General features: G+C 43.4%; 1 protein-coding gene across 1 annotated transcript in view; it reads right to left on the bottom strand.

The window, feature by feature from the left end:
• MAN2A1 (mannosidase alpha class 2A member 1) overlaps nucleotides 1-12,784 on the bottom strand; it is a 101,842-nt gene that overhangs the window by 73,572 nt on the left and 15,486 nt on the right. Inside the window, exons 2-3 of the mRNA XM_054986190.1 lie at nucleotides 4,135-4,395; nucleotides 1,626-1,770 (exon numbers count right to left, since the gene is read on the bottom strand). Coding sequence (XP_054842165.1) covers nucleotides 1,626-1,770; nucleotides 4,135-4,395 — 406 coding nt within the window. The remainder of the gene's footprint in view (nucleotides 1-1,625; nucleotides 1,771-4,134; nucleotides 4,396-12,784) is intronic.

Genomic DNA, 12,784 nt, shown 5'->3' with positions numbered 1-12,784 from the left:
ACAAACTTCATGCACTTCCGTTAGTCTAATGGTAAATTGCACATGCAGATGTGGTTTAGATTTGAGACCATGGAGAAAGAGAAAAGGAGATTTAACTCTTCAAGCCTCACTCCCCCTCCCCCCTTTATGGCTGGTATTTTAAAAGAAAAAAGACAGGTTGTAAAGGGGCATATCTTTTCTTTTTAGAACTGTTAACAGTACTTTGGAAACTGGGAGTCCGGTTTGGGTTAGCAGAAGTGAGCAGGGCTGAAGCTGTAAATATCTTCTTTCTTCCTGCACGGACCCAATCCACATCATGGATGCATACTCAATTTACTTTTTATGGACTGAAGGAGATCTGTGAACATCACATATGTTTTTCTTTATTTTCTTTATATTAAATTTATATTCCACCCTCCCCACATCAGCAGGCTCAGGGCGGATGTTCTGGTTCTGGTCCAATGCATCCTAGTGCTACTGCCTTGTGTGATACTGTGGGGGGAGGGACTATGAGAGTTATTAACCATCAGTTAATGTGCACAAACAGAAACAAACTCTGTGTAACACTCATTGTAATGTATATACATTAATACTTATGAAGTGTTATCCCAATTTTTGTTTTCCTACAAACACTTAACACTCACTGTCTGAACCATGAAAGATACAAATGAGCAAGTTAAAGGGAGTTGTGCTTAAAGACAAAGAAGGGGTGATGCTGCCATTTTGTCTGCACTCCTTGGCTATCAAGTACCTCCCCCTCTCTCTCTTCTGTAATCCTATCTGCTTTTCTGGGATGCCAACTGCAACCCTCTAAACCCTCTCTCTGACCCACTCCCTATGGCTCCAACATGCAAATGTCTGCCTTCTCTGAATCATTGCATTTCTTCCTTACACTGCCCACTGAGGGATTTTGCTTGGCACTTTTGTCCACTTAATATTCTCCTTTGGCAGTCTTCCCTCTCAGACAGTTAAGCATTTTGATTGTAAGAGACTAGATACCTGAAAAGGCTTATACAGAATCACAGCCCCCTTTCTGAATACATAGTCCCTTTCCTGTGCCTATACAGTTATGTGACTTGCCTCCCTGTCTTCTGTGGTTGCCAAATGTCTGCATCTGCAAGGGGAAAAAAAGGGATTTAATTCCCTATAAAATGGGGCCATTTGTTTGTAATCTGGTAGAGAGGATCCTTTTGGGTAAGGGGTACAAACCCAGAAGGTATCCTCGCATATGGAAAAGAAAGGAATTACAGCTTAGCTGTATGTATTTTCTCATTGAAATGAATGGGAAATAAGAAATGACAGACCACAATACTGAAAATATGAACAAAAATTCTGAAAATAGAAACAGAATTGTACACTCCTAATGCCAGCATCATGAGATGTTGTAACACTGCTGAAGTCAAGTGGTGTGGACAGAGTAGAGGCACATGTAAGCTGCTAAGCTTTATTAAGGAGTAATATGGATTTCCAAATATTATTAAAGCAGATGTTTATTATAAGAAATTTTAAGATTAGCATCCAGAGAATGAATGCACTGGGAATGAAGGAAGATAGGCAACACCTTAATACTGGCAATAGACTCCTTTTTTCTAAAACAACAACTAACAGACAGGAAATTTTCAAATCCCTTTGATACTATATTTTACCTGGATCATTATGTGAGTGGGGTAAAATAAAAACTTGAAGAGGTTCGTTATCCCATTCATGTTCATCATATGTGATATCAAATCCTTGTTTCCAAACTCCACCATCCGGATTATCAAAAGGAAGAATATCATAAACTGCTGGCATCTAAATATTGATAGAGGAAACAGGCAACAAGAAGTCACAAAACCGATAAAGTACAAGGTTCTGTACTTTCTTAAGTAAGACTGTGGTTATAGATGTTAAAAATACTGGATTTATACTGGAATAGTTATGAGGCAAATGACCAACCAAAGCCTCACAGACAAGTTTGTTATGAATTTTCAAAAACATGTATATAATATTTGTTAGGTTATTCATAGCTTAAATCTAAAACTTGTACATGTTGTTTATATAGTAGCCCCCACTGTACAACTCCATCTTAAGCACTCATAAGCAAACATTCAGGATCTGGAGGGAGGGAGACAGCACAGAGGTGTCAATCATTTACCTTTTCAAAACAGTAATGTTATCTGGCTGTCACTGACTGATCTATCCTAATACAAGGAAGGGGCAGAGCAAACAAAAAACGTATAGACAAGTCGGGCTTGGAAAAACTAAGACCTAGGGGAAAGGTAGCAGAGGCATGTGAAGGCAGCATTTCTAAGAAAGCAAGTGGGCAGGTCATAGGCCAGATAGATTTTCTACATAACAGAGAGAAGTAAAACAGAAGTTCAATGGCACCTTAAACATTTAAACAACATTTATTTTAATATGAGCTTGCATGAGTCACAGCCCACTTAATCTAGTACGTATGTGAAGGAAAATTGTGCTGAGAGATCAAGTAGGGAGGAGTCAAGACTTGGTGTGAATCACACAATGAGTTTTTGAGTGTAAATCTCAATATAAGGCGGAAAAGGAGGAGTTGATGTAGCAAGGTTAGGCATGAGTCTCATCATGCATCAAAATACCAGCAGTTACACATACTGGATGGTGAGGGAAACCAGGGTTTTGAATCATTTATGGGGAAATTAATATTGGTACAAGGATATAGTATGATAAAACATGTTAAGAATAGCCAATTAAAGCTACTAAAAATGGGCCCTGTACAGCTATTAGAGACGGTAGTGCCTGACAAAAGCCAAGTCACTGTTTAAGCTAGGATGACATGTAGTGTCATCCCAGCCCTGGATGGTATAGCTGTTATTATTAGGTCCCGTCGGGCCAGAGGGTATATGGGGACAAAGTAGGCATCTGGGTCTGTTGCAAGGATTGATTCCTGGGCTTGTGTCTCTGTTAGGTGGTTCATGGTTGTTAGTGAGAAGCTGTTCCAAGTCTGCAGGGGCTGCCGGTAAGTGAAGGAAAATCAGCCACCAAAAGTCTGTGAAGAAAAACATCCATATCTAGGGGCAACTTTAGTTCACTGTAGGTGACCACTGATGTTCTGTTGTTTCCTCCTTTGGGTCTGTCATATAGCTATTTGCCCTGGGTAACAGTCTAGCTGGTGTAATTTACCCAAACTTTACTCTTGCTCTTCTCCCAACTTTCCTCATATCTATCAGATGAACCTTCCTTCAGATGGTGGGCTGTGACTCACAAAAAAAATTGAATAAATGTTATTAGTCTTTAAGGTGCCACTGGACTTTTATTTTTCTATCATAGATTAACAACCCTTCGCAATTAAAGAAGAGACGGTCAGAGGAAGGAAGGAAAACAGCAGATGAATGAGAAGAGAAGAGAAACACAAACAGCTAGAAGCTAATGAAGGCCGACATTCACATACTGATTTATAATAACCAGCCATGTGACGATTTGAAACAACTAGCCAAATCTTTGGCTGCAGGCCTCTACCAGTGCTGTATTTATAAGACCCTTATCTCAAAGGCAAGGCATGTAGCTCCACAGCATACCTAAGTAGCAGTCTAGTTTAACATTCCATTTAGATCTCTTATTATTCAGCATGACATTTTAAGTATACGCATTTAGATTAACATACTTGTTAGATTTGTAGATTGATGTTTTTGTTTTTAATGAGATCTCAATCTTTTTTTAAAAAATCAATGTTTTAAAACACCGCTGGAAAAATATTCATCTATGGAAACAGCCATTTTGAAGTATGAAACTCTCAGTAAATAATGCTGTAAACATAGTATGTCACACGCTGTAACCAGATGTGACATCTAATTTATTGGAGGAGCTAGCAACATGAACCAGATATGCATACTCTGTCTACATGGAATGAAAGGGGCAAAACTAAACACCTTTTTTAAAACAAAGAAGCGGACTGCAGTATACCCTAGGCTGCAATGTGAAAGCTACTCAAACTAGCACATTTGCACAAACATCTTATCACCTAGCTACTTGCTTACAAGGATGTTTGATTAGCCTCTTTACATGAACATGCAAATCAACCAATTTAGCTGGTTTGGAAACCCCAGTGTTGGACACTATTTACATGAGTTATCAAGAAAAGCTGTTTTTCTTGGAAAGGTGGTCAATGATAAAGGAGCAGTAAACATTTACAACATTTACCTGTACATCTGAAGCATGGTTTCCACTTATTGAAGCAAACTGGCAATCTTCAGGATCTACTGAGAGGTACACAGGGGCTCGAGGTGACAGCTCTGAGAAATTTCCTTGACCAAAGTTTATAATTTCTGGGGTGCGTTGTCCATCCTTGACAGATTCACTCAGATTGATCACAGAATCTCTTATATTTGAAATAATTTCATTATTTTCTGCTAGCAAGCGCTCCAAGTGATCTATTTTCTCTTGTAATATTGAAAGCTGACCCTGTTGAGATGTGCATCATTAGTTCACATTCGATCTACTCTGAACACAAACATACACAACATTTATTTAAAATATTTATATTCCATTACTTCATAAAAATATATTTGGGAAGGCTTACAATATAAAATACACTCCAACACAGAGGTCTCAAGCTAGGGATCCGCAAGTGACATCATCATGCAGGCAAGCAGGCATGCTCCCAGGCGTCACAAGGACCAATTCTGGCCACAAATGGGCTGAACTGGCCCCATGCAAAGTGCGGGAACTCACCAGCCACTGATGTCACTTCCAGAAGTGACATCATTGTGTCTGCACTGGGAATATAAGCGCAAGAGGAAGATCTTTCTGTTAAGTACTGGGTGTTGTGCCCCCCCCTCCCCAGCCAGGAGGGTATAGGGACTTGGCAACTGTATTTCGAGCAGTTAATTGAATAAAGCTTTCTCAATATGCAAAAGAGAGATGGGGAAACAAAGCACAGTTCATAACTATTTACAAACACAAATTTTCCCAGGTGAAAAAAGCTGGAATAGAATTTTCTACAATTCAAACTAAACATATACAGAACTTCAACAAGAGAAATAGAAGAAAGACACATTGAATGAACCTGTTGCAATATAAGTTATACAAGTGTTTTCAGTGTTCCTTTCAATCATCTCTGCTAACCATTCTATATTTTGACTACATGCTTATTTAAAAGCTCACTTCACTATTAAAACCAGGCCCTAAGTTCCATTATTAAGATAACCCACTGTACAGGCCCTAGCGTACATTATTAACACAAAAATTACTTCACATTAGAAAATGTCACACATTTTGAAATGGAAGCTCAAACACAGAAATTAATACCCTTTGTCAGAACTTTCCTCAAAGCTTGCCTAACAACAACAAAATTTTGGTCTAAGTACATCCTTCATTCAAAACATGTATGGGATAAATCACCCAACTAGAAAAAGCAGCAGGAGAACTAAAGGATAACTCCAGGGGCTAGGGCTCATCTTCAGCATCACTTTTCTGCTCAGCAACTACACTCGTCTTTCCTGGACTTCTGAGCATGTTTCATACTTCTTGAAAGGTACTGATTTTGTTATAAACATGTGGTACAGTTTCCAGACATTTATAAGGCAGCATTTTGTACTTGGAAAAACAGCACTTCCACTTATGTTGGATTCTTGTTTTCATGACTGCAGTGTTGAATACAATTTGTATAAACAGTCACATGCATTAGACAATGCTTGTAATGAAATGAGTCACAAGTAACTCAAACTCCTTCTTCTCAATGCTTTCCTATCTTGCAAAGAATTATTTGATTAGATTTATTTAAAGTTAGAAGATTGTCCTATTCCACAATACAAGTCCTAAGTAACATAGTACACTTTACCATTTTCCTTTAAGTGGCCTTTCATTCAAAGTGTTATCTAGAGACAGAATGCTGTACACTATTGTCATATAGCACCATATAACAATAATCCAAAGAATTTGTTGCTGAGGTCTGTTTGTCAGAGAGTGTGTTATACCAATGTTTCAGTGTCTACACTAGCTCCCTGATTTCATGTAGACGCAATCCAGAGCACTGCTTTTAATCTATGAAGCTTTTAACACCTAGAGGCCTACATGCCTCCCAGACAGCTTTCTCTTGGTATCATCACAACCAATAAATTCAGCAAAAGGGCTTCCATTTGACTGGATAACAATAAGGACACAGAGAGATGTTTTGGGTGGCTGCTCCACAATTTTGGAGTTCACATCCCACAGAAGTCAACCAAAGCAGTCATACGAAAAGTCTAATTTTTAAAAATATTTTGTTAGGGTGTTTTTTAAAAATTAGTTGTTTGCCCTAAGATCTTATGCAGAGGTGGAACAGTAACTGAGTAAGTACCATTCCTGTGGCATGGAGAACAGACCTTTGGACACTTACCATGAAGGGTCCTTCTCCTCTGATGGCAGGAGGACATCTTGGGTATTTCCCACCATCCTATCGGGTAGGCAGGAAGTAGAATTTCTTCCTCTTCCTCAAGTAGGTGGGACCACCCTCTCTGTCCTCAGTTTGGGTGACCCCCTCCAGCAGTAAATATTTGTGTATCCCGTTCAATAGGACGACTTTAGCCCCGAGGGGCCTTTATACACTGATAGATAAAGAAAAAGGTCAGACAGTATGAGAGAAAAAAGGGGACACAGCAGGATAGTAACAGATTCAGAAAAAAGACCCCAAAACGTCCCTGAAGATCTTGGGAGGGCAAGATGTCCTCCTGCCATCAGAGGAGAAGGACCCTTCATGGTAAGTGTCCAAAGGTCCGTTCTCCCTCTGAGGCGGAGGACATCTTGGGTGCTCCCAAAGCAGTGTACTATTCCTTGAGTGGGACAAGATCTTCGTCTTCCACCACGTGCTGAAGAACTCATCTTCCGAAAGCTGCTATGGCCGAAGAGTAGGTGTGTAAGCAGTAGTGTCTGATGAAGGTAGATAGTGACGACCAAGTGGCGGCTCTGCATACTTCCTCTATTGGAGCATTCCTTCGAAGGGCTGCATTGGTTGCCGCGCACCTTGCGGAAAGTGCCGTGATCCCTGTAGGGACACTCAGCTTTTGGGCCTTGTACACTTCCTCTATGCAGGTCCTGATGTTGCGGGCGATTGCCACCGAGGACATACGTTGTCCAAGTTGTGGAGGCGTGATGTTGACGAAGAGAGACTCCGTGTGACAGATGTGCTCTGTTCTAAATAAGCATGCCTTGAGGGCTCTTCTCACGTCGAGGGTATGCCACTCACGTTCTTTAGAGTGTCTTGGGTTTGGACAAAAGGAAGGCAAGTTAATCTCTTGAGAACGATGGAATTTTGAATAGGCCTTCGGTAGAAAAGATGGGTCAGTTCTCAGCACTACCTTATCTGCATTGAAGATGCAAAGGTCTGAGTGGACGGATAAGGCACTCAGCTCTGACACACGGCACGCTGATGTTATCGCCACGAGAAAGATCGTCTTTAGTTTGAGCCATTTCATAGCAACGTCTCTTATGGGTTCAAATGGCTTTCTTGTGAGAGCCTGTAACACGACACTCAGACGCCACGTTGGGAATCTGTGAACTGTTGGAGGGTTCAGCAAGGTCGCCCCCCTGAGGAATTTCCGTACATGCGGATGCGACGAGAGCGCTTCATCCCCCACTGTGGGAATAACCGTACTGATGGCTGCCACTTGTTTGTTTAGTGTCGCCAGTTTCAGTCCGTGGTCTAAGCCCTCTTGGAGAAACCCAAGAACGTTCAGCAGAAATGGTTTCACTGGATCTAATTTCTTGCGCCTGCACCAGCGCGTGAAGGCCTTCCAGGTGGCATTGTAGATCTTTATTGTTGAAGTTTTTCGTGCTGCCAGTATGGTCCGGACTATCTGTGGTTGGTAGCCCATCAGGGCGAGATGTTCCCGTTCAAGTGCCACCCTGTCAGTGACATCCACTCTGGGTGTGGGTGCCAAATCGGTCCCTGTTGCAGAACGTCTGGATGTAAGGGAAGACGTATTGGGGGCATGTTGAACAGAAGCTGAATGGAAGAAAACCATGGTCTCCTTGGCCACCATGGAGCTATTAGTATCACCTTCGCCCTCTGCTCCCAAATCTTTCTCTGCAATCTGGGCAGCGTCAGTAGAGGGGGGAAGGCATAGAGACCACCGCTTGGCCATGGAGATATGAAGGCGTCGATGCCCTCCGCCTCCGGGTGGAAATATCTGGAGAAGAATCTCGGAACCTGGTGATTTAGATGTGAAGCAAACAGATCCACTTCCGGGGTACCGAAGTGTGTCATGATGAATAGAAAGACCTCCCTGTGGAGAGACCACTCCCACGGGTGTAGACGTTCTCGACTCAGCCAGTCTGCCTGAACATTCAGTACCCCTCTCACATGTTCTGCTTTGATGGATGAAAGATTCTCTTCTGCCCAACCGATGATCTTTGCTGCTTCTTTCTGTAGTCTTGACGATCTCGTCCCTCCCTTTCTGTTGATATATGCTTTGGCAGCTATATTGTCCGTCCTGATGAGAACATGTGAGTATGAGATTTGGTTGCTGAAATTGTTCAGTGCTAGATGAATGGCTCTCATCTCTAGGACATTGATCGGCAGTGATTGTTCCTTCCGTGTCCAGATGCCCTGGACCAGTGAGCTGTCCCAGAGTGGCTCCCCAGCCTTTGAGGCTCGCATCCGTAAATATTTGTCTGTAGACCGAGGTAAGGAAGCTCTTGCCTTGTTTTAGGTTGGACTCTATTGTCCACCATTTCAAGCTCTCCTTGACCTGTCTGGGTAGCCGTATCCGTATGACCTTTATCTGCGCGATCTGCAGCTGGAAGGGTCTCAAAAAGGATTGGATAGTCCTGATGTGGAATGGACCCCACCGAATTGCTTCCACGCCCCATCAGTAGGGACGAAGACTGCCTGATAATGTTCCTTGCCAACTGTTGTGTTTTGGCTATCTTTTCCTGGGGAAGGAAGAAGCGTCCCGCCCGGGTATCTATTATTAGACCCAGGTGTTCTAGTCTCTGAGATGGCTGCAGAGAGCATTTGGACATGTTTATCAGAAAGCCGTACTCTCTCAGAAATTGGAGTATGTGACCGGTATCTTGAAAGGAAGTCTCTCTTGATTTGGACCTTATCAGGATGTCGTCGAGGTAAGGATGGAGATGTAGACCCATTTCTCAAAGTCTGACAATCGGCACTATGAGAAGTTTGGTAAAGACCCTTGGGGGCGTGGCCAAACCGAATGGTAGAGCTCTGAATTGTAGATGTATCCCCTCTGCACAGAATCTCAGGAACTTTCTGTGGGCCAAGGCGATAGGAACATGAAAGTACGCTTCCATAAGATCTATGGATGTTAGGAACTCTCCCTCCTGAAGTGCTTCTGCTATGGAGCGGAGAGTTTCCATTCAGAAGTGTCGCAACTTTATGAACTGGTTGACATATTTTAAGTCCAAAATGGCTCTCCAGTCCCCATTTCTCTTTGGGACCGTGAAGAAGATGGAGTACACCCCTCTTCCTTCCTCGGCCGGGGGAACTGGTTCGACAGCCTTTATTTCTATGAGGTGCCGTATTGCTCTGATTGTGATGTCCCGTCTGGTTGGATTTGCTTTGAGTGGGGAAATTAGGAAGCACTCCGGTGGAAGTGAGTGAAATTCTATCAAGTAAACACTGGATATTACTTCTCTTGTCCAGGCATCCACTTCGAATGTCAGCCATGTTTTCCGAAAGAGAAGCAGTCTTCCCCCCACCGGAGCCTCATGCGAGTCAGGGCTTCTGGCTCTTGTCGTCCAACTCGTGCCTGTTGTTGCGGATGAATTGTTGTCTTTGTTGCCTGCCTTGGAAGGTCCCTCTACGTGTTTGGTTCCTTTGAGGGTTCCAGGTGCGTTTGCCATCTCGCCTGCTCCTAGGCAACATGTGCTGGGATCTAAATGGCTGGTAGCCAAAGGATCGTCTCTTGGTTCTTTTTAGAGACCTTGGGAGTGCCTTCTTCTTGTCCCTGGTTTCTATTAGGATCTTATCTAGTTGTTCCCCGAAGAGCTTACCACCCGTGAAGGGGTAGGACATCAATATGGTCTTGGCTTGGATGTCTGCCAGCCATGCCCGAAGCCAGAAGAGGCATCTGGCTGACGTTGTCGTGGGCATTGCCCTAGAGACAAAGGACATGGTGTCCAGTGTGGCATCAGTGGTGAACATATTGGCCTTCAATATTCTGTTGGCCCCCTCTATGAGTAGTTTGCTACTGTTCGGAGGGAGTTCCATCAATCTCCGTGTCCACACCACTGAGGCCCTGGAAACAATCGATGCTATGGCTGAGGCTCTGATCGCCATAGCCATAGCCTCATGTGCTCTCTTAAGGGCTCCATCTCCCTTCTTATCCAGAGCGTCCTTGATTGACCCCTGGCCATCTTCTGAGAGCAGGCCTTGTGATTGGAGTGCTGTCACTGGAGCGTCCACGATCGGTACCTGTAAGAACTCAGACGTAAAGTTAGGCAGAGCATACAGTTTCTTAACAGAGTTTGAAAACTGCTTGGGGACTGCTGGCATAGCCCATTCCGCCCTCAGTTGCCTCTCAAAGAACTCAGGGAATGGAAAGACTTTGGCCTTTTCTTCTGATCTGGGAAAGAACTCCTTATTCCCTCTGGGTCTGATACCAGAAGGTTCCGCCCTGGGTTCCTCCTCTTCCCCTTTTGGGGTTTCCCTGAGATCTAAGGCTGCTAAGGTCTTTGCCAGTAGGTACTGGTAATCCTCTGCCTGAAACAGTCTGTTGGACTGTTCTACCTTGGGTTCTTCTTCCTCCTCTCCTTCCTCAGAGAGGAAACCCCCTTCATCTGAGACTTCACTGACAGATGAGCCGTCTTCCAGCCAGCGTACAGATCTATCTGTTTGTTTGCCAATAATCTTTCTGGCAGCCTTTGTTGGCCAAGGGTTACTTGCTTCCAGACCAGTGGTGTTGCCTACTGATCACCTGGAAGCATACTCATTACTGGAGCACAGGCTGGCACAGGGATAATAATTGCTCTCTCACAGACCGCCCAATGGCTGCCAGGATTTCTGGGGATAAGGCACTGTTCTCACTTACAGAGTCCTCCCGATCCACGTGGCTGGAGCTCTGGATGTCTGTGTTGTCTTCGGGCCGAATTTCCCCCGCCGGGAGATTGGCAAGGACGTCATTGCATTCGCGCGGGAAAACTTCTGCCGAAGCCGAGTTTCCCGCCGAAATCGAGCTCCACCGCGCCGCAGCGCCCTCAGCCGGCTGGATGGGGCGTGCAGCCTTCCCCTGTTCCCGCTTCGACAGCTGGGGCCGCTTAGGGGGTCTGGTCTCCGCCGCTGGCCGTTCCTAGCCGGACAACCGTGCAGGCTTTGATTGCATGCCAGTACCGACTGAGCCTGATCCTGCCTTTGGAAGAACGGCTTCCTGGGCATGATCCGAAGTCTGCTCCAAAAAACTATCTTCAGAGTCTGAAGACTCCCTGGAAGCCATGACTCCTCCTCTTGATCTCTCCCAAAGAAGGGAGTGAAGAGCAGAAAAAAGGAGAGGAGGAGAGAGAATTAGAAGTATAAAGCCACAGAAGGAAAAGGTGTAGATAGATTTAGATTTAGATTAGGAAGAACAGCAAGTAGTTAGCAGAGCTAAGCAACTGTGGGACTGCTCTCCCCGGAGGCAGGAAAGAACTGAGGACAGAGAGGGTGGTCCCACCTATTAGAGGAAGAGGAAGAAATTCTACTTCCTGCCTCCCCGATAGGATGGTGGGAAACACCCAAGATGTCCTCCGCCTCAGAGGGAGAACCTTTTATCAGCATTAGTTGATATGCCAACTATAGCTGCTTCCCAAAAATTGTTATCTGATAACAGTTGAATATTCAGTTTTAATCATAGGTATTCATGTTAATCATATGTATTTTTATGCCACTTTCATAATTAACAGCTGGTCAGGAAAAGTACAGGACCACCATTAAAGCTGACCGTTCCTTAGTGTAACAGAAGGAATAGTAGCGTTTTTAATTGCAAACAAGAGCCAAGTTTAGCCTCATAACTTTACTTTGAGAATTTAATGAGTTATTGAGATGTATTCTAAGTTCACCAGTTGCTTATCTTTATTACCACTTTGGGGACCAGTCACTTTATTTACAGGCCATCACATATTAAAGTTAGAGATATTTATCTCTGTTTCTGTCATTTTCTTTATAAAAAGTGTCATGTAAGGTAATCGGTCTTTCTGCTGATGGATTCCAGTTGGAAAAGATTTTAGGTGAGATTTCTCTGTGTGCGCAGGGCTTAAAAACTTTACATTACATTCCGCCAGTCAGCTAAAACCTGATCTGTCTATAAATTCATGTATATAGAAATATTATTGCAAGCATTGTTTTCTGTAATAGTAGGATTAATTAGCATCTGTATTTACCTACTAAGTTCTTGCCTAACAAAAAAAGTTTTATTTTAAATAAAATCATTAACTCAAAGAAGTTCTCAGCTTGTTTTTCTGGTTAATGATCCAGTCTACATCCTGATATTTCATTGTACTATAAAACAGAAATCTCTCTCATAGTTTCTCTCATATAGATCCAATAGGGATTCTAGAGCTGTAAAGTTAATGAGAAAAATTCTCACAAGCCTGAGTGGCACAGACCCCAAAATTTGATACAAATTAAATAATTCATCATACAGTGATCCACAGTCTGAACACATGTATGTAATGCCTTTCAAGGCTATCTAGAAATAATGTCACTGGACCAAAACGCCACAGCTATTGCTGAGGACTAGATAAAATGATTACATCACTCCAGTCCTGGAAGATCCTCCTCTGGCTGCCTATCCGCTTCTGGCCATGATTCAAAGTGCTGAGCCTTACCTTTAAGACCCTAAATGTCTTGGGACATTTGAAGGACTGCCTCCTCCTACAA

This window comes from Eublepharis macularius, chromosome 8 (assembly GCF_028583425.1).
Source record: "Eublepharis macularius isolate TG4126 chromosome 8, MPM_Emac_v1.0, whole genome shotgun sequence".
Taxonomy (NCBI): Eukaryota; Metazoa; Chordata; class Lepidosauria; order Squamata; family Eublepharidae; genus Eublepharis; species Eublepharis macularius.
The sequence above is the reverse complement of the archived record's forward strand: the minus strand, read 5'-3'. Positions and strand labels throughout refer to the sequence as shown.